General features: G+C 42.5%; 1 protein-coding gene across 9 annotated transcripts in view; it reads left to right on the top strand.

Annotated features, from left to right (window-relative positions):
* Nucleotides 1-25705, top strand: part of LOC119174035 (ecdysone 20-monooxygenase) — a 147003-nt gene extending 121298 nt beyond the window's left edge. Inside the window, exons 9-10 of one of the 9 annotated variants that reach the window (XR_012895276.1) lie at nt 253-5296; nt 5522-25705. Coding sequence is in view for 6 of the 9 variants with exons in the window: in XM_075894743.1 (XP_075750858.1) it covers nt 253-363 (111 nt within the window). In the remaining 3 variants the exon portion in view is untranslated. Of the gene's footprint in view, nt 1-252 lie in introns of all 9 variants that reach the window. The other 8 variants (XR_012895274.1, XR_012895275.1, XM_075894743.1 and 5 more) reach the window with 8 other exon arrangements.
* Nucleotides 25706-25724: the final 19 nt, after the last annotated feature.

Raw genomic sequence — 25724 nt, 5'->3', positions numbered from 1 at the left:
CTGTGATTGAAATGTCTCCCCCCATCCACTTTCAGTCTATCTCTTCACGTTCTATTTTAGTAGAAAAGAAGCACGTGATTATGTGGTGCCTGCAAAAACTCCACGTTGACCTTCGTGAATGGCGGCTCATACATAAAGAGACATGCTGTCTCTTTACATACATACATGCTGTCCAAATAGCACAGCATTTCACTCTTATTGCATGTGCAGCAACAATGGGCTTACCTCAGTCGCAATGGTTTGCTCTTGCAGATGGTTCAGAATTTCATCATTGAGCCCTGCACACAACGCATCAACACTGCATACGTGTTTGTAGTGGTGCCAAGCCACCCCGTGAGACTCCGGTTCATCGACCGGAACTGATCACCCACACCTCTCAATGTATGACAGCAAGGTGCCCCTTCGAATTCTTTAGCATACCCATGTTTATTTGGTGCCAGTCATCTTGTTATTTTTAGTGGTGGTCCAACTGTGCTGCCTGTTCAGTTTTACTGCACCTTGATGCATGCATCTACCCCAAAGTTTACGTTTTGGTGTGGCACTAGACTCATTCTTGGCCTCTTTTATTGTATAGACTTTTTAGCATAAAGGTATACAGTCGGGATCGGCCTGACTTCATACTTGGGCCATCACATATTATTGAAGCGTGTTGCCCTTGTTCTGGGAGTTCAATTGTCTTGGTGAGAAACTAGAGATATTGTAGGCATCTATTATGCACTTCATCCTCTTCTGAGCAGCAGTCATTCATCATCATTTTTGGGTGTGCGCTTCATCACTGGATCCAGAGTTTGTGGCTAAATAGACGTCGTTACAGCCGAGTCATCATACGTGGTGAAGAGCATAATGCAGAAGACATGAACAACTTTGATGCTTCGGTAACGGCGGTCAGTTGGCTCGACAATTGGCGTCACAAGATAGTTGACAGGCGAAGTCTGCTCCAAAACTACGTATGGGCTGATGAACAAAGACTGGAACTTTTTGCACAATATATAGAACTAAATTTGTTTCTTTCAAGCTATCGGAATTTATTCGAATGTGTGATAGTGTACAGCAACTTGTGGTTACTGCTTTCGACACTGTGCACTCTAAATGTTTTCTTCACACTAATGCATACCTGCCAAGTCTCCCGGATTGGCCAGGAGACTCCCTGATTTTGACCGTTTTTTTCAATTGTACGGTTGTCATGAAAATCTTCTTGAAATCGAAATTTCTGTGTGTGATCTGGCCGCATTGACAAAAAAGCAGCTCAATCCGCGGCAGGCTTTTTGAACCTACCCCATTTTATTATAAATGAGTTTAAGAGGCGTTTATGTAAACGTACAGTATAATCTCAGTGATGCGCAACCGTGGCAGATACGAATTCTTGAAATTACCCAGCCAAATTTTACTATGTTCATTGGGCCTCAATTTGAATGTTCCGAACACATTTCGTAATCGCGGCGGGTGGTATGAACTTTAGTACGGAAACCGTCGAACGAAGGCCTTGAGCAGCGTACCCGAAGCTTCGGAAGTACGCATGCGACTGGTGCACGCACCGTCTTCTACAGTGCGTGTGATTGTCGTTGCCATAACTGCTGTGGTCAAAACCGCGGTCGCTCTTGACACAATCACATATGGCTACGACGTAACTGATAGGCTCCTGAAAGTGTGCGTGCGTCCAACATTCAACCAGTCAAAGCAATGCTGCTTTCCGCAAACCCTGCGGACAGAACCGCGGTAAATGTGATCGTAGACGGCATAAAACGACTTAGTCTTGAAGGCGCGTGCACCCCTAAGCGCATCGAGATTGTAAAATGAACTACCGTTTGCCGCAACCGCCATGCACAAAACCGCGGTCGCGGCGAGGCGATAGCGATCTACGAACTCCGAAGGCATGCAGCGGTAGGTTAAAGGCAGTAAGTACGTAAAAAATTTTTAAAAAGTTAGTTTCCCCGCAAGGGCGAAGGAAGAAATGCGACAGCAACAACTTGGAATGTAATGCTGTGAACGGCAAGCAGATTGAAACGTGCAGCTCACACACAAATGACGCACAAAAATGATACTCGCAGAACGAGAGCGAACAACGTTTACCGTTCGACAAGTAATGCGCTGTTTAAACAAAACCGATGCACGATACGTAATCACAGGTACAGTACAAACTAACAAGTCTCCCAGTTGTTATACCTCGCTGTGTATGAAAAGCGCACTATTTTCGCAAAAGGAGCCTGTGTAGCAACCAAAGTGACCTTTGTGGGCACGAAAACTAACGCTTTCGTTTCAGTGAAAGCTGAAGGCTCACGATTCCCCCACCAAAAGTTAAGCGCGTGCACAGGCATCCATCCATGGGGCAAAGTACACGTGAGAGATAAGCACGGCTCGGCACATCGCGATGAGCTTGTCACCGAGCGCGGGCGGCTTTTTTTCTTTCAGTGCTCATATATATAGATACGTATACATATACAGTGGAGGACGCCGGCGGTGGCGATGACAAAAAAAAAAAAAACAGCCTGGACTGTCCATATAATTGCTATCACAGTAAAAACGGAAAAAGGGGCCAGGCATGTTTTGACGTTCTTGTAAAAAGCATCTACTAGTAGCGAGCAAAGCTTTGACCCGTGCTTTTACGGCAGCCAGCTCCGCAGTCTCGTCCGTTTACGTGTGTCCCAGGAAGACAGAGGCGAGTTGTTTTGACTGAAATATATTCTGCTAGTTTTGTTGATCTATTGAGACTCTCACCTTAGTGAAAAGCTCTACCCTCGTGTGGTCAGCCACTCCTAGCCACTATAAAACGGCAACGCTGATAATGGCGCTTGCGATTGAGACCCCCCTTCCACTCCCTTTTGTTTTTCATGATGTTTTCTTGTTTTTTTTTGTGCCGTGCAACCCCTCCCCTTTATTGTAGAAATCTCCCGGATTCAGAATCCTATAACTTGGCAGGTATGCTAATGCAGTGTCAGTCATGCAAAAGTTTTTTTATTGAGGGAAGAATAAGATGTTGCATGTAAATCACTTCAGATTACTGTAAGATCTCAGTGATATGAATGTTGTGGGGTCACACGAAATGTTCGCGTCAAGTTAAGTTTCTGCCATCAAAGAGAATGCAAAATCAAGAAAAATTTATTTGTGGCAGAGGGTACCTGATGAGAATGCTACAATACGCTGAGTTGAATGACCTGCCGAAGATTGCTCAGCCTTATGACATCGCTCAGGGCTGTAGCCAGGAATTTTTTTCATATTTGTGTGTGTGGGAGGGGTATGTGTAGAATGACTAGCCTTGGCAACATGTGGTTGATGTGAAGGCATGTAAATGCTTTAGTATCACCCATAAAGTTGAAGCGCGAAAAAATTTTGGGGGGTGTCAGGACTCCTTCAGTCCTAGTTATGTTGCTGATTGCTTAGAGACAACAGACATTGCCTTAAATGCACTGCACTCATCACTCCCAGTCGCAATGTGACTGGGAATGATGAGTGCAGTAATAAGTGCCACTGTGGCTTGCGCATTCATATGGTTTGCCATAGTGTCAAATGATGTCAGAACAGCCCTTCTCCGTATTGTATTGTATTCTTTTCCGTATCGAACGCCAAATATTACCAATTCACATCACACGGCCATTCATACCAGCCTTGATGCGCTGGTATGGATGTCCCAGGGTTTTGATTGATTGATTGATATGTGGGGTTTAATGTCCCAAAACAACCCAACTATATGAGGGATGCCGTAGTGGAGGGCTCCGGAAATTTCATTCACCTGGGGTTCTTTAACGTGCACCCAAATCTGAGTCCACAGACGTACAACATTTCCGCCTCTATTGGAAATGCAGCCACCGCAGCTGGGATTCGATCCCGTGACCTGCGGGTTAGCAGCCGAGTACCTTAGCCACTAGACCACCGCGGCGGGGCTTCACTGTATTAGTTGCAATGCTATCAAACAAAATGCCACCATAGGCCACGGCTGGCATGAAGTGGTGCCGTCCATGTAAATCAAGCTTAAAACAAGCAGTGGGATGGCTGACGTTTTCATAGGGGGACCTATCTTTGTCAAAGACGCATTGTCATCCTTGGCGTGTTGGTCTTAAGGGGGGTCAGTCATTGATGTCATCTCCTGTGGTAGCACTTGTCCCTGTTGGTAATTACCATCTTTAAAGAACAGAAAATCTATAATGAAGGAGAGTGCAGCCCTCGCTACATTTAAGGTTAGGTTGCAATGATACTAAGGATTCTCTTCTCGGAGGTAAGTGGAGGGGCGGAGTAAAAAAAAAAAGAAGAAAAACATGGTTGATCCCTTTATCATAGGAATCAGTACAACACGAAAATAAAACCCTTCCTTACAGAAGTAGTTTATTGCTTACTGTACATTGATGTGAGAGAGCTTATACATTGTTGGTGTTCGATAGCTAAAACACCATTTTTTGTAAATGCATCCACGTTAAGGATTAGTAATATGTCTCTATCTCAATGACTAACATCCATCAATAATGATTGATTGATGATTGAACATGCCCTTGTGGTCATAGATGCCTGTGGTAGCCACAGTAGTTAACGGTGGGAGCCGAACCAGAAGAACTTGAGTAATTTAACGCCAAACTTGGGCTAAGGTTGCCTACTTCCGGCATGTTAGAGTTACTGAACGCCACTGCCCGATTAAAGGGGAACGCGACATGCATTGTGTCTTGCACGCTGGCCAGCCACAATTTTTTTGCTTGGCGAGTCTGAGCGGAGAACGCCGAGTTACATCCAGGCGAAACAAGTGCATTGCTCTATGTGTTACAAAAATATTTTTAATATGGAGGCACGCTGACGCTTTGGGTAAGATCACCACCTGGCAGTGTGCTAAGGCGTTAGTACTTCTATTGAAAATGCACCGAACAGGATGGACGCGTAAAAATGACACGTTTAAGGAACTAATTGTGGATTTCACTGTGATGATGCATTCTCACACGTTGCCAAGAGTGCTGTAGAGTAGAGGGCTGTGGTAGATATAAAAGGCATGCTTTTGAAACCTACAAAGTATGTGGTCGTGACACAGTGGTTAGCGTGCCCGGCAGCTATTAATGTCGACCGAGAGGTCATGGGTGCGACTCCTGTTTCTGGAACTTTAGTGTTCTTATTGTGTTATTTTTTAGATGTCATTTTTGTGACGGAAGTATGCCACTAAAATCTTGGTGGACCCCGGCCAGCACCTCCTATATTTTTCAGATGCCCATCAGTTTATGTTCCGAACAATAGGAGCTCGCACGACGCTGCGCTTCGCATGCTTGCCGCGATGCAAAGCCACCGACTGACACTATTGCCGTCCTGTCAACCGCTCTGGACGAAGGTGGGATGATGCTCTGGCTGTGTCATTTATAGATTTGAATATTTGTGAACAACATGCAGTTTTCATGCGATAATGTTAATAAGCTCGAGTAGCAGAAACTGCGTTGTTCTGTGTCTCGCACGCGGATTTTACGACTACGACTTTGGGATTGCACAAGACTTCGCCTTGTGAAGCTGTTTATATCTTACATATATTTGATTGCGGTCATGCTGTGATTTGTTGCAGCATGTTGGGAAACAGCGTGAGCAACGACAACCAAGCGATTGCCCTCCTGACGCAAGAAATAGTGTCGTTGTTGTGATCATGCCTTGGGAGATTGCCTAGGCATGTTTCATTCCAGCAGTACCTAAAAGCTCAACAAAATTATTTGGGACAGGCAAGTCCTACCTTTTTTCCTTATTCGATTTTCTTTGTTTTAGGTGTTGAAGATGTCCCCCAAAAGTTGCAATTAACCTAGCTGCCAATTTTAAGAACTGGGGCTTTAATACCAGAAATCTAAAACTTGCACCTAACGTACGTGTGTGGCTGGAGGCAAACCTCCCGTTTCCCATAACTAATGCTAATGCTTCTCTACTTTGTGACAGACAAAAAATATATATAGTCAACCAAATGATTTCATATATTATTGCGATAGAAATACGGACACTCTCAGCTGGTTTTTGTCACCGGCGTTGGCATCATGCACTGTATTTGTACACGCATCCATATGAAAACTCAAGAAAGAAAGAAAGCCACTTGCGCTCGGAACATAGCTCGTCGCAATGCGCCGACGGCAAGCGCTTATCTCCCATGCGTACTTTGCCCCGGGAATGGGAGGGGGAGTTAGATACATGTGTGCGCGAGCTTATCCTTTGGTGGGCAAAATCACGCGCCTTCTACTTTGACTGGAAGATTGCGTTTAGGTGCGGGGCACGCCAAGATCACTTCGCTCGCTGGACAGGTGTCGTTTGCAAAAAGAGCATGCTTTCACACAGCGAAGTAACATCTGGGACACTTGTTAGTTTGCCCTCATCTGTACCTGTGATTATGTTTGGTGCATCGTTTTTTTTTGTTTAAACAGCATGTCAAGTGTTGAGCAGTAAACGTTGTTAGTTCGCTCTCGTCCTGTGTGTGTTGTTTTCGTGCGTCATCTGTGCAAGTGCAGCACGCTGCACGTTTCGATCTGCTCACCGTTCTCAGCGTTAAAATCCAAGTTGTTGCTATCACATTCGTTGCTTCGCCTTTGTGGCAAAACTGCGACATTCCTTTTTCTTAGTTCACAAAAAGTTAACAGTGACAAAAAATACACTCAGCACTGTACACTACAGTTTGAGAATTCTTCATGAAAATGGCTTTTACCACACGTTTCGATCACATAGTTCTTGTCAGTAATGTTCATCGCATGATTACTTAAGAGTGGCTTGATGAACTTCCTGCAGAAAATTCTTTCATTCTCACACTTCAGGACAGCATGCTCCACACTGGTCTCCAGTGGCCTTACAATTTGTTTCCTATAGTCAAGAACGATGTACTTCCTGAGGCTTATTAATAGTGTTACGAGTTCTTTTGTGGGGTACCCCTGTCCTGATATGCGATCAGTCCATCAACAGGCGCATTTCCTTTCGGTTTCTCAACTACTGCTATGCAGCCTTGGCAGTTTAATTTTTCTGCCATGACTCTGGCTAGGTAGCCTCCTATCAAAGCAATTTACGGATGGACAAGCTATTATTTGAAATGGTGCAAACTTCTCGCAGCCTATTTATCACTAGCACTGGGAAAGAAGTTTTCTCTGGGGTATTGGTGCTCCCAGTGGTAACGCTGGTAACTGTTGTGGTCGCACAAAAGGATGTCGAGTCATTCACATTGCTCTGCAGTGACAAAGAAATAATGCCAGTTTTCAGCATTTTCTCTATTTTGCAGAGCACACTTCACTTGAAACAACCAAATATACTGTTTTGAGTGTACTACCCGTGGAAAACAATGTATAGGCAAAACTGGACAGCCAATTCATGCAAGACTGAAAGGCCACCGTGCAGACACAACACAACTTAGCAAACGCAAAAGCCAGACACTTCAATCAACAGGACCACAATTTCAACCAAACGAAACTTCACATTCTGCAAACAAATTTCCGGTCACCATGAGAGAGAAAATACATGGAATCATATTTGATAGACATATTGAAGTCCCTACACCCATTCGGAATCAATGTAGTATGTGGCCATTTGGAATCACTAAAAGAAATAGCATAATTGCTGTAATAGTTACAGACATGAGATTCGCTCAAGCTTCAAATAACCATAACCGGTATAACATAGAATTGTTCCTGGCCTACATATTATACTATTAATTTTAAATTTTGCATATAGATGTATATGCGTGTGTGTATATATTATTACAAAAGGTTTTTTTTATTTTCTAGAACCTTCAAACCAATTTTTTCTTTTCTCGCATCGTTGAATTCGTTACTGACCGAGGAAGTTTTCCGCGTCTTTGTTTGCTTATCCCACATCCCCCTCCCTGCCTTTTATCTCTTCTCTTGTCGTTGCTCATTCTTGACTTTCCTTTTGCTTCACCAACATGCCGCCATATTCTTGAGGAAATTCATTCCCCTGAGTGGGCTGACCTTCTCCATCGAACACGTTTTCTTCAGACACCCAATCCAGTATCGTTCACCCTCGACATCCTGGCATTTAAAAGTACGCCACCTGCTTCTCTACATTTTGTAACTGCTTTCTTGCTGTGCTTCCCATTCATAGGTGGTTGTTCGGGAATAGGCATATGCCGCTATCATTGGCAACCCTTTGCGGTGACTGGACGCGGCGCCCGTCTGCCAGTTTGAAGTTTCAAGCTTGGCTCTTTCATTTGCTCGTGTCTGTGGCAGCTCCCACTTTGTTGCATGCCGCTTCTACCATTCTGTTTACATTTTTTTTTTTCTTACTCTCCCCCTCCCCTTACCTCTGAGAAGAAAATTCTTAGTATTATTGCACTCGTCTGCTTTTTTTTTTCTTTCCAGATGGCGATTACCAAAAAGGACACGTGCCATTACAGGAGTCAATTACTAACCCTCCTTGAAACCAACACGCCAAGGATAGGTCCTCCTATCGAAACCAGCTTGTCTGAGGCACTTCTGTCCTGCTTATGCCATCACGTAGAGCATTTGTTGAGCATTTTTTTTTACAAAAACTTTGAGGGAATGATTGAGCTTCACCTTCAGGAGCGCTCTGTCCACATTACGTTCAACGATGCTGCGAGGAAGGAAGCATTTGTGTGCATAGCAGTGGCTGTTTTTCACAAATAATCTTAGAATACTTGCTGCAAGTGCGGTTGCAAAGTGTTCGCTACTCATTATTCTTCCTTTTGCAAACTGGCGAAATAGACACTGCGTGTCCATGAGGCTGCATTTTTGGTAATGGGTGGGCAGCTTTAAACAACCCATTTGTTGCACAGTTGACATGTTTTGACGCTCATTGCAATTCTGTGATTCTATCATGCACTATTAAGTACGCAAAGGAGACTCCTTTAAGTACATGACATTCTTATCGCCTTTCTTTGTGACGCCGTGGCAGAACACCTGCTTCCCATGCAGAAAGCCTATTCTCACTCGAACCAAAGATATTTATTATTTTTATTTATATATGTTCAGCTCTCGCCAATTTTTTACTCACAACAAAGCTGATCGCGACACCTGTATTTCTATGAAAAGAGCTTCTTAACGCTTCTTCGATAAAACTGAAGTAGTACTACGGCAAACAAGCAAACACACATACTCAGGCACACGAAAACTGTTTCTGCACGAAATGCCATTTAAACCCCTGACCTCCAATAAAAAGGCTGGACGACGTATCCCCGCTCTCTTATGCGGGCGCTTGTGAAGCCACCAGAAGGTCCATTCGTTGTCCCGGAAGCGGGAGTCTTCTGGGTGTTTCAGACACATAATTGAACTATTATCTGGTGGCAGCTGCAGTGATGGTAATTTTTGCATTTTCTTTTTATAATATAACGTTCTCGTGGTTATTCAACGCTACACAAAACATGACAGACGCCGTAGCAACGCCGTCCTAATACGGCACAATGTTGTTACGTACAACGTTTCAATTACTCATTATTCAGGTTACAGAAAAAAAAATTGTCACAGCATGTTTTTTAAAAAAAAAGGAACAAGCGCTACGGTAGCCAGGAGCGCTAAGGTTTGTCTTTTGTAGGTGATACGGGAAAGAAAACAACATCGGGATAACACCGTTTCGAATATGAGTTTTTGGAACCGAGTGGCCAAAACATGACCGTGCCAAATGGTCACTGCAAAGTCTGCTTTCTGGAGACGGCGTCCAGTTGTCCCTCTTTAAGTTACTGATGCACTTCTAATATATTTGAGGCCTCGAGCAGAGAAACTGCATATACAAAAACCAAACACCTTCAACACTCCTTGCTAAAAATAAAGGTGATCAACTACCACAATTTCCTCGCAGAATGCTGAAAAGGGAATATAATTTTGAGGTACTTATGCCTAAAATGTCATCGCGATGACAGTTTCGGTCGACTCGTAAAGTTCACTTCACTACAGGCTGGCATTGCATCAAAAAGGAGACAAAAGCCCTCGCACCCACAGCAGGCGACTGTTCATGACAGTGGCTTCCGGGATACCAACGGCGCCTTCTGGTGGCATGAACCGCGCGCGCTCGATGTGCCATCCAGCTCCCCCAAGTAGAGATCGATGATTTAAACAGCCTGTGTGTGCGAATGGAAGGGAAAGCATGTTTATTGACAAGGGCTGCGGTATTTCCACCCTCTCCTGTTGTGCTGAGACATGTGCTGCAGTCATCGTGTGTGCGCATGCAGAAAAAAAAAGTGATCTTCCACATTTTCCTCGCACCAAAGACAAAGTTGGGCATTCTGGCTCCCTACACTGGCACTTGTTCCTACAAAGCCTGTCTTCAAGTATGGTTATCTTGGCTTAACCATCACGAGGCTCGTTTTAAGGAGATGAATCTTGTATTTCTCCTTTTACAGCTCTTAAATGTTTTCCTGTGCGACACAGATGTCAGCTGCCATTGTCCATAATATAGAATCGTGGCATGTCTGCTGTGCCTACAACCACTGCTGGAGCCCAAGTTTTCTGCAATGTATTATAGACCGACACTGTAGAACCTTTCTGAAGATATGGCAGATTTATAGCAGACTTAATGTGATTCTTTCATTGCCTGCTCAATGTCTTGTAGGTGGCTTCAAAAAGTTTTGGTGGGAACAGTCTTTAAATCAAGATGACATTCTAGTACCTGCAGCCAGGCAGCCTCGTTTTAATGCGCCAGCCTGTCAGTCTTTCTTTCGACTTGGAGCTGCAGAAGGTCATCTCTCGGCGAATTTCTACACTCTAGAATTGCGCTGCAAAAATCAAATTTTCCAAAGGAGCGACGTCTAGAACAGTAGGCTCTGCCATGTGAATAGTGATGTGGTTAATAGAAGAAAATAGGACATGAATGACCTGCAATTTTCACTGCCCAACAGGGGCCGAAGGAAACTGTCAGACTTTAATAAAGTATTCATTCATTCATCAGGGGCTGGTTACTGTTGGAGATGTTGACAGGAATGCAACGTGTTGCGAGAACTTGCATGCATGTTTGTATAACTGATTGCTCTGTTGTGTGATGTCAAAGCAAAACGAACGAGTAGAAATCTGCTATAATCAGTACTCGTTGCTTCCAGTAGAACAAGTTGATGCCAAGTGACTGCGAAAGTCAACTAAATGGATGACTGAGCACTGGAAGCTTTGCATTTCAGTTTTTGTATTTTTTGCATACAGGGCACGAATTTGCTAGTGCTCGAGCCACTGAATTTGTGTTAGGCCAGAATTTGTGTTAGACCTGTTGCCTTCATTTTCTACTCCATGAGTTGCATGCAGTAAGTGCTTGGCTTGCATCGGAATGACTGGCTTGTTGTTCCATCGCAGCAGGCTCAGAAGGGTCACTGGGCTTCAGGTACTTGTGCGGTTTTGTCTCAGCGAATTTCTGTGCTGGAATAGTAAAGCAACTGAGACAGCATTCTTGGGTGTCTGTAATGGGCAAAGAAGAAACTACAGGCAATCAGGCCAAAGAAATTATAGGGGTCGTTATTGATTATGATGTAAATTCCAAAGTAATCGAGGTAGAGGTGACATGGTCAAGCCAGCAAGTGTTCTGCTTTTGGCGTCATGGCTACAAAAACACTCCAGGTCTTATTAAATGCACCCGATGAAGTGAATGATGCGACGACCGCAATCAAAGCTCAGTTGGTAGAGCATTAGATTCAAAGCTTGCAGATTCAGTCCCTGCCAGCGGCAATCTGTCTTTTCGTTCACTTTAATTTATTGACTTTTACATCATAATTAGACTAAATAATACATCTTATATATTTCTTGACTTGATTGTATGTTGGTTCTCATTAAAAGTTCAGTCTAGCAAAAAAAATGAGCCCTTAAATTTCTCTCTTTCATTCTTCCTAGTGGAGGTCTTCTTTATGGTAATATGTGAGGGATTATTGATAAGCTGCCAGTCCATATAAAGACCATGTGCTATGGCAAAACGAGAGCGTTCCACATTTGTTGTCGTGGCTACAAGCAACATGGACTCCCACATTTAAATACACAGATAGAGCTGAAAAAATGAACGATGGGACGACTACAACCGTAGCTCATGTGGTAGAGCATTAGATTTGCTACTCAAAAGCTTGCAGGCGGCAAGTTGTCTTTGGGTGCACTTCAGCTTCTTTTTTATCATAATTTAATAACATCTCCTGTACTTTTCTTGGCTAGATTTTCTGTTGGTTCTCGTTAGAAGATGGGCCCGGCAAAGAAAATGAGCCCTGAAATTCCCCTTATTGCATTCTGTTTCTTCTTGCATTTCCACTTGGAAAGGGTGACAGGGCATCAGCTAATGGGCTATCCCTGCCTGGTGGGTACTATATTAGGAAGTACTAGCCTCATGCACTTAAGATGCATTATACAATCACGTAAAACTTTTAAAATATTATCTCGAGTGGTCTCACCCAAACGTGTAATTTTGAAAACAATTATGCAGCCATCCAAGGTCCCCTTTTCAATTAGCATGCATCCATGTTGTGTGCCAGTTAGCGAATCGTATGATTAGTCAACTGGCTGTCTGTTTTGCAAGAGCATGGACCCCACATCGTACACATCAACTGACTAGGACTGGCTGTTGAAAGCTAGTTCGTCCATGAGCATTCGACTTGGGGGTGCAAGCCCGTGTTTATTGCCGCTGGTGTGGCTCAAGGGTTGGCCAATTCCATGCTACGTCTTTCTTTTGACAGGATTGGCATGAAGCTTGTCACAAGGTTAACTTGAAGCTCCTTACAATGTTGAGGTGTCCTCTACCCTCACAGGGTCCAGTCCCTTCTTAGTGAATTTATATAATGCACTCAGGGCTGCAAAAAATAACATTTATTTCTTTTCAAGGGAAGATGCTACTCGAAAAAAAAAAAAGTTTTCTTTAATCTGTAGTCTAGGGCAATAAAATTTTTGCTGCTTACATAGGTTTTTACGCTGACTTCAAATACACGACCTGTTTTACAGTAAGGTTGTAGTTTTTGTTTTGTTCCATGACAATGTATAAAATATAGCTTCTTTTGGGCACACTTTTATTGCCACTAAAGTTTCATGTCTGTGAGCCATTACTGACTTGTATTGCTCCACATTAACTGTAAAATACAAATAACTAAGAAGAAAGCATTTTAGAGGCATATTGATGAACAAGAAAACTTGTAATGTGAGAAGTTTTCAGCCTACTAATCACTCACTTTAAGTTTATAAAATTTAAATAAGTGATATCAGCTATTATGAAGATAATTGCACTTTTCACATGTGGAATATGTGGCAAAACTTTCATCCCAACCTGGCCATCAGAAGTACCGAAAACATGCTGTCCAAACTCAAGAAGTTGCACAAAATTCCATTCGAGAAAAAGACATTTTAAATGTGGAAATGAAAGTGCATCTGTGTGACAAATGTATGCTTCTTTAAGATGATTTCTTCCATCATGAGAGCTTGAGAATCATGGTTATGTTGAGCATGTGGCTTTGTTGAACTACTTATGCAAAATGCAATGGCAAGTAGCCAGGTGACCATTTCCAGAGATGACTAAACAATCAGCATTTTTCTAGTTTTAATAGCAATCTTTTGAAGGTGATTTTAACCTATGTTGAGTTTAACTACAATCCTAATTATTATTGTCATGAAAGTAGAGGAACTAAACTTGCGAAAGCAAGTAAAAAAAATATGTATATTCGAAAAACAAAAATTGGCATTTTTAAAGTAGCATCTCCCCTTAAGTCTTAGGTTGCGTTATTTTCAATGTGTCAATAACTTGGACAGGTTGCTATCGTGCTACTGCATTCAGCAGCCTCAATTGAATTCATGCCACAAAGTCAGGACTGCGACTTTTGACAACAGTTGTGAGCTGCACATTTGTTGTTGCACTTGTTGCCCACACGAGTTCCGCTCTTGCATTTATCAATCTGAAGCAGGTGCTTCTTTTTACTGCATCTACTCGGCCTGGTATTTTACTGCAATGTTCCTTGTCTCACATTTCGACCACTTCGTCTCAGGACGGATTCTCCTGGACAGGTCATTGCTGCAGAACTTTGTGACTGATTGCAAAAATGTATCTGCTGTGCAACATTCGGTCTTCCAATATGCCAAACCTACATTGTTGTGCAAGAATTTGTTGCTCCTTTAGTCGGTCGCTGAATAACTCGCCCTCTCAGAGTGAATTTGTTGAATGTCAGGTTGGTTGTGGGCGTGCCTTTCTGGTAAGGTGTTGTGCCACTCTTTGCATCTCGGCATACGAAGTTGTAGTGCCTGCAGAGCTAGACAGCTGCTCACTTCTGACATGAGCACAGTCTGTGCAGAAGTAATCTGCCACATAGTCAATGTTGTCTCCAACTGGCAACAAGCCTGTGAACTTTAATTCCCACTTGCGAGAAACACTCAATGTGGCCACTGTTTGTCAGCTAGTATAGTGATGTAATAGGAACTCACTTTGGTGCAGCCACTTGCTGCTCAAAGACTACCAAAGTGAAAATGCGGTGTGTGACAAGCGTGTTATGGCAATGAAATTTCCTGCTCTATGTCACTAAATTGTGCAATATAGTGGCTGGGCTAAAGGAATCGGGTTGCATCTGTTCTGATTGCTTGCGGAACTTTTTGTGGGACTTTGCTTCACAACCAGATACATTTGCTGCATTTGGCATTGAATTGCCTCTTAGTCTCCAAGGCAGGGTGTGTGTTTTTTTTCTAGCTTTTTATGCAATACCAATTTTTTCTAAAACTACACATCAAGGAAATACTTAACCACAGTTAAAGTGACTGACAAATTATGTTTGTTAAATGTGTAATTATTTACTTTAGGGGTTTATTCTAGAAAATTGTAGTGCATGATAATTTATGGCCTACCCATGTCTTTTTAATCAGAAAATTGGAGGTAATTTGAGATATTCATCATTGAAATAAATGGCGATATTATCATGCCGGGGCCACAGGAAATCTCATCGCTCTCAAACTGAACTGTCGGTATGTTGCAGTGAAGCACCTGCAGAGTCTTGCAACAAACAATGAGAGCTGAGCAGGCATTTTGCATGCACACCCTCCTTCACTTGTACTTCGTGTGTGGTTAATTATTGTGTCATCAGCCACTGGCAGTTGTGGTTACGAAGCAACATGGCTGTGATTGTCCACTTGCTACTGGCCCACCCCCGTGACAGCAATACTTAAGTAATATGATCAGCCATCATTTCATGTCATCCATGACCTCCTGACCTGCCTAGCATTCTACGGAGCTGCCTGCGCCAGATCTCGTTCTGAACTTGGCCGCTAAGGGGCGCTCCTTCTACCCCAGCTGAGCGCCGATGGGTTTATGGCAATGCATGGGTTGTCGCCGGTTTATCACGCATCATATTTAAGTGTGGCACGTAGCTTAGATCGTTTTATTTAATGTGACTTTGAGAATCTTCTTTAAAATTTTAGTGGACATTTCAGTGCATTATTTTTCAAATAGAAATCGATTACAAACATGCGTGCAAAACTAAAAAAAAAAGGACGATGACTTAGGCAGGCTGACTGCCAAATGTTGGTTCAACTCATGATATATGTGTATACAACGGTAGACTTGTTACCGTTGGCGTACACTTAGCTGGCCTGCAGTCACTGTCTGGGCAAGAATGGTCAAGGACTGATGTTTAACAGTGGCCGTGGCTTCGTCCAGCGCGCTTAGAAAACAACAAAATATGAATACGTTATATGCAGATAAAACTTTTGTCCAAAATAGGAAATTCAGATTATGAAAAATGAATGAAAGACACTCTGCAACTGCTTTGAAATTGAAACAGCACTTACAATCACTTGTTCAACACAGCACAGGTTATCCTGTGGTGTGAAAAAAGATCCTTTATGTCTGTTGAAAAGGCCGACTCATTTGCATTTTTATGCTGCCAAATGCTCAAACTGTGCAGCGTTTTTGAGAGAGAATGGGGCTTTCATTCTTAAAGGCAGCTAGCTTATCTTAAAGAAACAGAACTGGAGATATATTGCCAGATACCTTCCACTGGAATGATTACCGAAAGGGTGAATACAACCTAATGGGGCTTTGCAAACAAAAATGACATTACTGAAGTTCTTCGACAAATGATTGCATTTCTGAGCGTTTAACAATTTTGTAACTGGTTTCTAAGAACCCCTAAACGGTACCCAGAGGCCGAGATTTAATTGTTACAATGAATTAATTCATGTCTGTGAAGATTTTTCAAAACGGTGACTTAATGGCGGAGTTACACGGGTTTGATGATACAAGAGAATTTCTCCCGTTTGGGCGCTTGATGATACAAGAGAGGTTATCACTCGTTTCGTTCTTCAATTGCTTTGCTATGCTCCGTTCATTGGCTAATTTCTTTTCCTGATTGAGTGCGCCTCCTCGCTGGTCGAGGAGTAAGAGCGGTGAGCGCGTGTACCTCTCAGATTTAGGCGAACACCACATGGTGAAAACTTACAGAACCCTTCGACGTCCTTCATAATAATGTTGTAATTTTAGTACATGGAACCCAAATGACCATCATCATAAGTGCACTACAGTTGTGAATGATTCGAGCAAGCCACAAAAAAAAAAAAAAGACCGTGGCAACATATGTCGTGGCCGCCACCAGCCAGTGCGGATGGGGTAAGTTGCAGAGCCAAGGGGTTCATAGCGGCAGGCCCGTGTACTAAAAATGGTGTGCTGGCTTTCTGCTCGCTGGGCAGGTCAGGAGTAGAATAGGTCGTGATGTCATCACGCGTGTGTGCTGAGCGAAGTAGTGGAATTTACATTCCTGGTGGTTAGTGAATCTTACGAGTCAATGTAAGATAGCCATGCAACATGGCTTTTGCCTTTGAATCTTCTTAGAGGAATGGGTGGGTGGGAGTTTTTTATTTGGAATGGACACCTCTCTTACAGGTGCCATGTTTGTATGTTACGGTGAAGCCAACACATGGAGTTTGCCCACTTAAAGTTGATATGGATCGGAAATTTTGCGAGTGGCATTTTGCACCAGAACAAATGTTTAGCAGCTGAAAATGACAATAAGCACAAACTGTCTTGAAAAAAAAAGAAAGGAGAAATGCCGTTTTTTTTGTGGTATTTCGTAGTCTCCCAAGAAGCTGCAATTAGCTCATGACACACACACCCTCATGTATTCGCTCATGGTCATACAGTGTTTGTTCATCTCTGTCGGTTCTCCTCACTGGTAGCGTGCCCGAGATGTCGAAGAAGCTTATGTCTTTCATGTGCTTTCCCCCAGTTAGTCACCAGTTTTTAAGCAATCGTCCCAGCATGAGAAATATCGTAGGTACTGTTGCACTCAAAACAGACGTTTCCTAGATATAGGAAACTGTGTAGGCTTGGGAAATGCTCTGCTCAACCACGGTGACCAAACTGGACATCTCTAAAAAATGACAGTGCAGTGAACCAAGCTCCATTTGAAAAACAGGACAGTGGTGCCATCTTGCTTTACTACACGTAAATGTGGCTCTCTTAAGTTTGCTGCGCTGTGGTAATGAATTCAACCGGTCTTTGCAAATTTCACTAGTACTTAAATGGCTTCTAGAAGTGTGAATGTGACAGTAACTGCTGCAAGCAAGACTTGAAAGGGCTGAACATGCTGTGTCTCATCGTGCAAAGACTAACTGGGCAGCTCACCAACCGCTTAAGTAAACAAAACGACAAACTTCGATTCAGTTGTGATAACCTTCATGAAAGCTGGCATCCTCGCCAACAATCCCCGACGGGCAAATCCATGGCCTCCTGCTTTTCTTCATTGCCCGACTCTCGTGACTGTTTGCAGTAATATTTTTTTCTTGGCAAAGTGAAATGGTTTTCACCGTGAGGGGGACCAGAACTGCAGTCCATGATGAGCAGCTATGCGACAGTCACGAGGGTATTTTGACGTAATGCCTGCCAACTTGTATTAGCCTGCTGGCTTGGCACAAGCTCACAAGATTGTCAATAAAACCACCCGCTAAAAAGTTTGCCAAGTGATGGCTTCTATGTAATCGCACATGGAGGGACGCAAATATAGAAACAAGGACTGAAGAAGAGATGACTCTTCTTCAGTCATTGTCTCGCTGTAATTTACATACCCAGCATAAACGCAACTTTCTCTTCTGACACACTCGGAAAATTCATTTGAAGCATTTTTTGTTCAGATTTTGCTTCAGTAACGGCATGATCAATGGCTGCCAAGTGTTGACCTTACAATTTTGTATACATGAAATCAGTACTTTGTTTAACAGTAATAGATGGTTGCAGGCTTAGTATTACATTGCAACAACTAATCTTAATTCGCACTTTTTCTGCTCCTTAGCCGACTGGAGCACTAATGTATTTTGTAGGTCACACTATGTTCTTTTCACAATATGTAAATGTGTGGGGTTATCCTCTCTAAAATACTAACATAGTGGTTAGTTATGTGGTTTTATGTTATTACTTTACCAATTTTCAGACATTATGCAATCACTTACACAGAAGAAAGCTGTACAAATTGCTTTGAACTTTTGTTGTGCACCATTTTATCTGTTTTCATGTGATTATGTTTTAGGTTTGCCTTGTTTTGTATAAACTATGCTGTCAGAACTTTCATTTGATCTTTCACTGGCTTCCTTTTGGCAAAATATAGCGACACTCAACATTCTGTATGGCTAAGTCAATGCGAGAAGAAGTCATTGTACCTTTTCAGGAACAAATTTGACTTTTATGAACAATGATTTTTGTTCTGATAAGCCCTAGCTGGCCATCCAGTCAGTATGAGTACCTCAATCTTCAAAAAGTTGCAAAAATGCTTGTGGTTCCCACAATCTTGCAATAAAGTGGACCACAGCAACTTAGAAAGATGAACAGTGAAAGGACTAGTTAATCACTAAAGGGCATCACTGTGACAGTGCTACCTTGTAAAGCACTCCAAAAAAAGAGGTAAAAGTTTGCAAAATCTTCAAGTGGCTCCACCAGAACAAAGAAAACAAAAACATTGTGAGGAAAATTCTATTTTAAAAGGGTAAAGATGTGTGTTGGCAAACAAGACCATTAGCTTTGAGCATGGTAAAAACACCCTTTGTGTTCCAAATATTTTTTAGATAATTCTCAAAGACGTACAGTGTAACTTTTCTTCACTTAATATATGGAAAAAATATATCGATTGTAAAACTTAAATAGTTAAGCCATAAAATCCAAATGCTGTGCGAACTGCTCATAGTTCTTTTTTTTAGCACGCCAGTCTTTGAAATTGACTACTCCTGCTCACTCTAAGGAGTATGGGAGAAGGGAGTCAACTGGAATGGAAAGAAATGTTTGGGAAACTATAGAAGGTGCTTGAAACAAGGCGCTTTTTGTAATAGCAATTTCGGAGCATATTTTGCCACTATTTCATCTAAAAGAAGCTAAAAAAAATTTCTAAAAAATTTCATGCTGTAATACATACACTGTAATAAATTACTGCAACAAAATGCAGTGTTTAATTGAAAGGCGGCATTATAGCTAAGTGAGCGTAATGCATTAGTTTTATGGCGTTAACAGAGTGCTGCTAATGTGCGTAAACTTTTATACCATACTTTTTTACAAATCATAGTGCAGTCCACATTACATAGTAGACTGTTCATAGTACACTGTTCTATAGCGCACTACAATGTACTATGATGTGTACAAAGTACACATCATAGTACATAGTAATTCACACTGTTATACAGTGTGAATTTTTCAGAATGAACGAAAAGCTCTTGTGTTTGTCCGAATGGAACGCCAGTGTAACATATCATGCATCTCATTTAGAGGCACTTAACGGTGATCCACGTACCTAATGAAATCGACGAGAGACGAGTGCAGTATTCTGAAATGCGCATGTCCAGTCATTATATACCAAATATTTTGACCCTCTCAAGGTATTGCGACACCATAACAACATATTAGTATAACAAGCAGTTCAAGGACAGGTCAAACATTTAATAAAGACTAATTTCAGCCAAGTGCAGATTTATTCAGGGATTGAAGTTACCCCACAGTTTCATGTATAGTAATTTGAAGCTCCATGATGATAAAACATATTGCGATACACCTTTCTGAGCTTGTCATGAAAACATTGCAGCTCTGTATACTCGCAAATGAAATGTTATGGCATTAAATGTAGCAGGTAATATAGAAGAGCGAAAAATTGCCTTCTCCTTTTCAGACAGCTGTACTGGCATGGGCAAATTTATTGAGCACTAGAGCATCATCAGTAATTGTATAAATGTGAATTTCAAGTTTAATCTGATGAAGAGACAAGAAAAGTATTTTTCTTCCAATCTCAATGGATGGTCATCCGTGTAAGTGCTGCACCGTCTTCGCCTACTTTTGTATGAGGCTACACACTGCATGAGTCATCTGCACATTGAGCCCATTATGTCAGTACTTACCAAAGCATTCCTTCATACTTTTTGAAAGTGTTTAAAAATATGGCTAGCATTCACCAGTCGTGCTGGCACTGAACAAAGCCAGTCCACACCAGGCACTCTTGCAGCCTGTAATCTGTTGTGTGCTTCAATTGGTCTTTGTGGCTGACATACCTTAGAGCATTTCTATACATGCCCACCTGCATTGGTAAGAGCAGCCAACACGCCCAGTATTGCTAGATGCTAATTTGAGCACATGTGCGAAGATGAAAGTCGCTGACATAGTTGAACAGATTTGGAGAAGTATGTTCAGGTCCTTATATAGCTAAATAAAAAGATGTGTACACAAGCTGGCCTTGCAAAATGAGGCACACATATGTGGGTTATGTACGCTGGCCTCATGAAACCTAGGATGGCCAAGTCTCTGTTTGTTGGGCTGTGTTTCACAAAGAAACAAGTCCTTGATCCATAAAAAATGCAGTCAATGTCACGCTCCCCAGTAGCCGTGAAATGATCCGAAAAAAAAAAAACAGATTTTTAATTTTGCTCAGGTGGTGAAATTGCTCCCAAGGTCTGGCAATACATTTATCATATCATTTCGGCACTGGCACGAGCTGCGTTTTGTGCCGGACAAGATTAATTAGGTGCAAGTGGCGAACTGGAGTCTGGTGACCACTATCACTGATACCACTAGAGCACAGAAATGGCACAATGACACAAAGGCTGTGGGACACGATCTTGTACACATTTTGTGATGAAACATCACATGAGGAAGTCAACAGGGCTTGTTGCTGCTGAGCGAGTTGGTTCATACGGCGGAAAGAGAATGGGGACAAAGTGAAGAAACATGGGCACCAACTGTTTATTCACAGAAACCACGCCGATCTATAAAGGCTGTCAAACAAGATAATTTGTTATCAGGAATAGGCACATGGCAACACGAGCAAATTGTGTAATGCAAATGCTTTTTGGAGGCACCAACACCTTTCTGGGCCAGTCGCTCTACCAATTGAGCTAACCAGGAAGCTATCTATTGGCAGCGCGAGGGCAAATTCATCAACAACTCGAAGCACACAGAGTCGGAGCATGCACTAGTATCTACGCAGCTTAACTGTAAGAAATAAAAAAATATGCCATTGCCCATAACAAGTGCCAATCCTACTGTACAGCAAAATTGTCAGTGCACAATTCGAACCTAATGCTTAGCGGCAATCTTTAAAAAACGCCACTTCTTCATCACTCAAACTTAGTGAAGAGGCACGAATGCACTGGAAAGCTGCCCTTTTAATCAAGAGAGGGATAGCTATCATGTGCCTCAATTCAGCCCTATTGAAGTCATGTGAGCATCGTCTTGCTACGAAATTCAGTAATCAAATTATCAGGTGTAGATACGCTTGATTTCCTCCCTCAATTATGGGTGTGTGCGAAAGCCTCCTACAGAAGTTGAAACGTGGTAACAAAGTGCAGGAGCAAAAAGAAAAACTGAGCACACACGTGACACCCTACGCCCACAGCATAAAGATGCAAACTGTCTAGCATTTGATGGTGAATAAACAGCCCACTGCATGCTTCAAGAAGCAATGTGATGTAATATTCCGCTAAGGTGCGTGAGCGCCAAAGGGGCCGATGTTTCAAAGAACGGGCGAGGATGCACCGCTTGGCAGTCAGTAGTAACATGGGCGGACACTTGGCAGACAACTGTGGCTGTGCACCACTCTCCAGCTCAACTATGTTTGCGTTTGCTAGGAGAGCAACAATTGAGGCATTCCTCATTAAAAGGGCAGGTAGCCAGTGCGTTAGTGCACTAAATTTGAGTGACAAGAAAGTGACATTTTTGGAAGATAGCCTGTAATCATGTCAAGTTCGAATTGTACGCTGCCAATTTTACTGTACAGTAGGGTTGACACTTATGTGCACGGGCATATTTTTATTGCGATAGCAATTATATTGACAACCTCGGCTGCCTTTTGCCATCGCCACCGCCGTCATGCAGCATATATGTATACGTATCTATATATATGAAAACTCAAGAAAGAAAAAAAAGCTGCCCGGGCTTGGCACCCAGCTTCTCCCACGCGCACTTTGCCCCACAGATGGGGGGGCATGGGGCTTAGGTGCTTGTGTGTGTGCGCTTATCCTTCGGTGGGGAGAATCGTGTGCCTTGGCGTTTCACAGAAACGATTGCGTTAGTTGCCTGGGCCTCAAAGGTCACTTCACTCGCTGGGCAGGCCCCGTTTGCGATAAGAGCGCGCTTTTCAAATACAGCGAAATAACTACTAGGAGACTTGTTAGTTCACACTCATATCTGTACTTCTGATTATGTTTCATGCGTCAGTTTTATTTAAACAGTTAGGCACCGAGCTGTAAGTGTTGTTAATTAGCTCTCGTCTTGTGTGTGCTGTTTTCGTGCGTCATTTGTGCATGAGGAGTGTGCTGCATGTTTTGATCTGCTAGCCGCAGCATTACATTCCAAGTTGTTGCTATCGCATTCATTGCTTCGCCCTTGCGGCGAAACAGTGACTTTTTGTATTTCTTATACTTCAGCAGAATGTAAATTCTGGTGCATGCTCCGACTCTTTTCTAGTCGCCTGTGATGATTTGCTCGTGTTGCCATGTGCCTATTCCTGATAACAGATTACCTTACTTGGTGGCCTCTGTAGATCGGCGTTGTCTCTGTGAATAATGTCGGTCAGTTCGTTTCTTCACTTTGTCCCCTTAATCTTTGCCCTGTGTCTCTTGTTTCCTTGAATAACTGAGGCTCGTCAGGCATGAGAACAGCAGGGGAAAAAGGCAGCACTGTCAATCATTTTGTCGTTTGCCAGGCAAAGAATTGCAATAGAACTGACAGACACCATTCAGTTCAATAAAATGGATATAGAATAGTATCCAGATGATTCAGATTGCATTAAAAAAAAAATGGATATAGAATAGTATCCAGATGATTCAGATTGCATTGTAGCATAAGCACTTGAGCAGGAGAAGCAAATTAGCATTTGTCTCTAGCTTAATCCAATCGCGTGCCAACAACTTGCAAAAATGGCTACCAGCACTGTCAGTAAAGATCTCGTCATGAAATCGCAACTCCATTTAGTACCAATCAAAGCATTAACAAAACAAGAAAAGTCATACTTATTGCAGCTTTCTGTTTTAAACATTAAAAACAATGCTCCCAAATATTGATATTCAGTCCTAATACTTCATTTATGAATGCATTGTATGGTCCTGCAGCAGACAATCAAAACAGGGCGCATTTTTCCAATCTGCTGCCTCTTGTTCTCTCGTGATGTTCTACCACAAAATGTGCAAGATTGCGACCCAGACTTCTCAATGCGAGTAAACCATTGGCTACTTTGAGAAAATCTCTGCCGGTTCACTGTGGCCCTGTGGAACAGACTGGTCCTAGTTGTGCCGCACAGCTCACAATGCGTGTGGAGGCATTCAGGGGCGATAAATCTGCTGCAAGCAATGTGTCTGTTCTCGCAGCGCAGTGCTAACCTTGTACATTTGCGACAACTGTCCCAAGCCACATGCACTATAGAGATTGAGAGCTCCTTCTTGATTCAGTGGATGGTGGTGCATGGCCGTTCTTAGTTGGTGGAGCGATTTGTCTGGTTAATTCCGATAACGAACGAGACTCTAGCCTATTAAATAGGTGCGGGGTTCCCAGCATCTTACAACCTTCTTAGACGGACAAGCAGTTCCTAGCCGCATGAAACAGAGCAATAACAGGTCTGTGATGCCCTTAGATGACACTACTTAGCTGAAGATGCTTACCATAATCATGTTTTAGGGATTAACTCGTCCTAGAGACACCATCGTGTCTTCGGGCATTCATCCGAAAGTGTCACTGCACTTCGGCCAAGACAGGTACCCCTATAGATTTTTGGTATGCTTCTTGGCACAACACCTTGGCATTGTGACAAAGCTGGCTTTGGAAATTCGCTAGTGTCACAAACAGATTTACTCGAGAAACCGTGCATTTGAGCCTGTCAATAAAGAATGGGCAATGGTGGTGGCTTCGATAAATGCCGTTTAGCTGAGAGTCTGAAAAATCAGACGCTGAGTAGATTCAGCGTGGGAAATTTCAAACATTCCGATACGTTGACTTGGGCTTCTGATGGTGTTGCAAAAGCATATGAATTTGCAAACGTGTCTAAAAAATCAGCGGACGACTGTAATATTTTTGCAGTTGACAAAAGTAGTTCTGTGAAGAACTTGCATTAGATTACTTTGTGCCGCCTGTAACCACAGGCACCAGGAAATACTCGCATGCATTTATGTAAGGAAGAGAGCAAATGGTATCTCAGGTTTATAAACCAATGGCAAAATGTTTAGTGAAAGCACTGTGGTGTGAGCTGGCAAGTGCCACTCAATGTGTAAAAGCTTTATTTGGGACTGCATCGTTAGATGCACTTGCTCATTAGTGCCTTCTTTTAGCAGCCATTAAGAGTAGTGGCAGTAAATATATTGTTGCAATTACAAGGTCAACATTACAAGTGTGACTGTGGGGAGGAAGAGCAGGTTTAGTTCTTTGGCAGCTACAAAATTTGCTTTGTGTACACTGGGCCAAAGAAGAACTCCTAGTGAGTTGATGGCTAAACTTGCTAAACATGTTATCTCTGGCGCCAGAAAAGGAATTATTGACAGCCAGGGACGCAAACCAAGAAAACTTCTGAGCAAGCCCAGATGCGTGAAAAAGTGACATCAAACATGTTATCACGTAAGCCGCAAGTGACACATCAATTGTGCTGTATTTATCTGAGTTATCCTTCTTCACTGAACGACATCACTCTTATGCATCTGCACTTGCTCAGAAGTTTTCTCGGTTTTTGTCATTTGCCGTCAAAAAACAGTTGGTAGTTTGACTTTCAATTGTTTCTTTTTCTATCCTCTCTTGATGTTTTGAGCATTGTGCCAGAAATAACATGTTTAGCAAAATGTCAAAGTTCTAGACACACTTCATGTGGGTGGAATGTTCTTTTCTGTGCTGCATTTGACCGCCTTTTTCTGTGCTGTTGTGATGGCAAGTGAGGGCTGTTCATGTTTGCATGCTGATTTGAGCAGAAAGTGCGTGGTTACTAATACATGGCTGGTAATTCTACAAAACCTTTTGTGTACAGCAATGTCAATGCTCCATTTTACTGGCGAAATTGTCAGCTTTTTTCTGTTGAAAGCACAAAACTATACACAGTGTACTCGCATGTTTGGTAGGACCCTTACGTGCCTGCATATAAGGTTGTGATATTTATGTATAGCCATGTTTGTGTTTTTATACATGAATTTCAGACTTGCATTGTGACAGTGCTCATATACAATGTAATAATTTTTGCCTCACATACGAAAGTGCTTGCCATTCTGCCGTTTTACTTGTGTTTCAACAAGTGGCCACAAAGTGCCCGTTTGCCAAAGACAGATTTCAGGAGTGACGTAATTTTTTTTTTAACTGCATGTAGAAACATGTGCACTATTTTAAAAATAAAGATTGCTTTCAAATAAAACTCGTTTTTTCACTTTTAT

Source organism: Rhipicephalus microplus, chromosome 5, assembly GCF_043290135.1.
Source record: "Rhipicephalus microplus isolate Deutch F79 chromosome 5, USDA_Rmic, whole genome shotgun sequence".
Taxonomy (NCBI): domain Eukaryota; kingdom Metazoa; phylum Arthropoda; class Arachnida; order Ixodida; family Ixodidae; genus Rhipicephalus; species Rhipicephalus microplus.
This window is presented reverse-complemented; position numbering and strand designations above follow the sequence as displayed.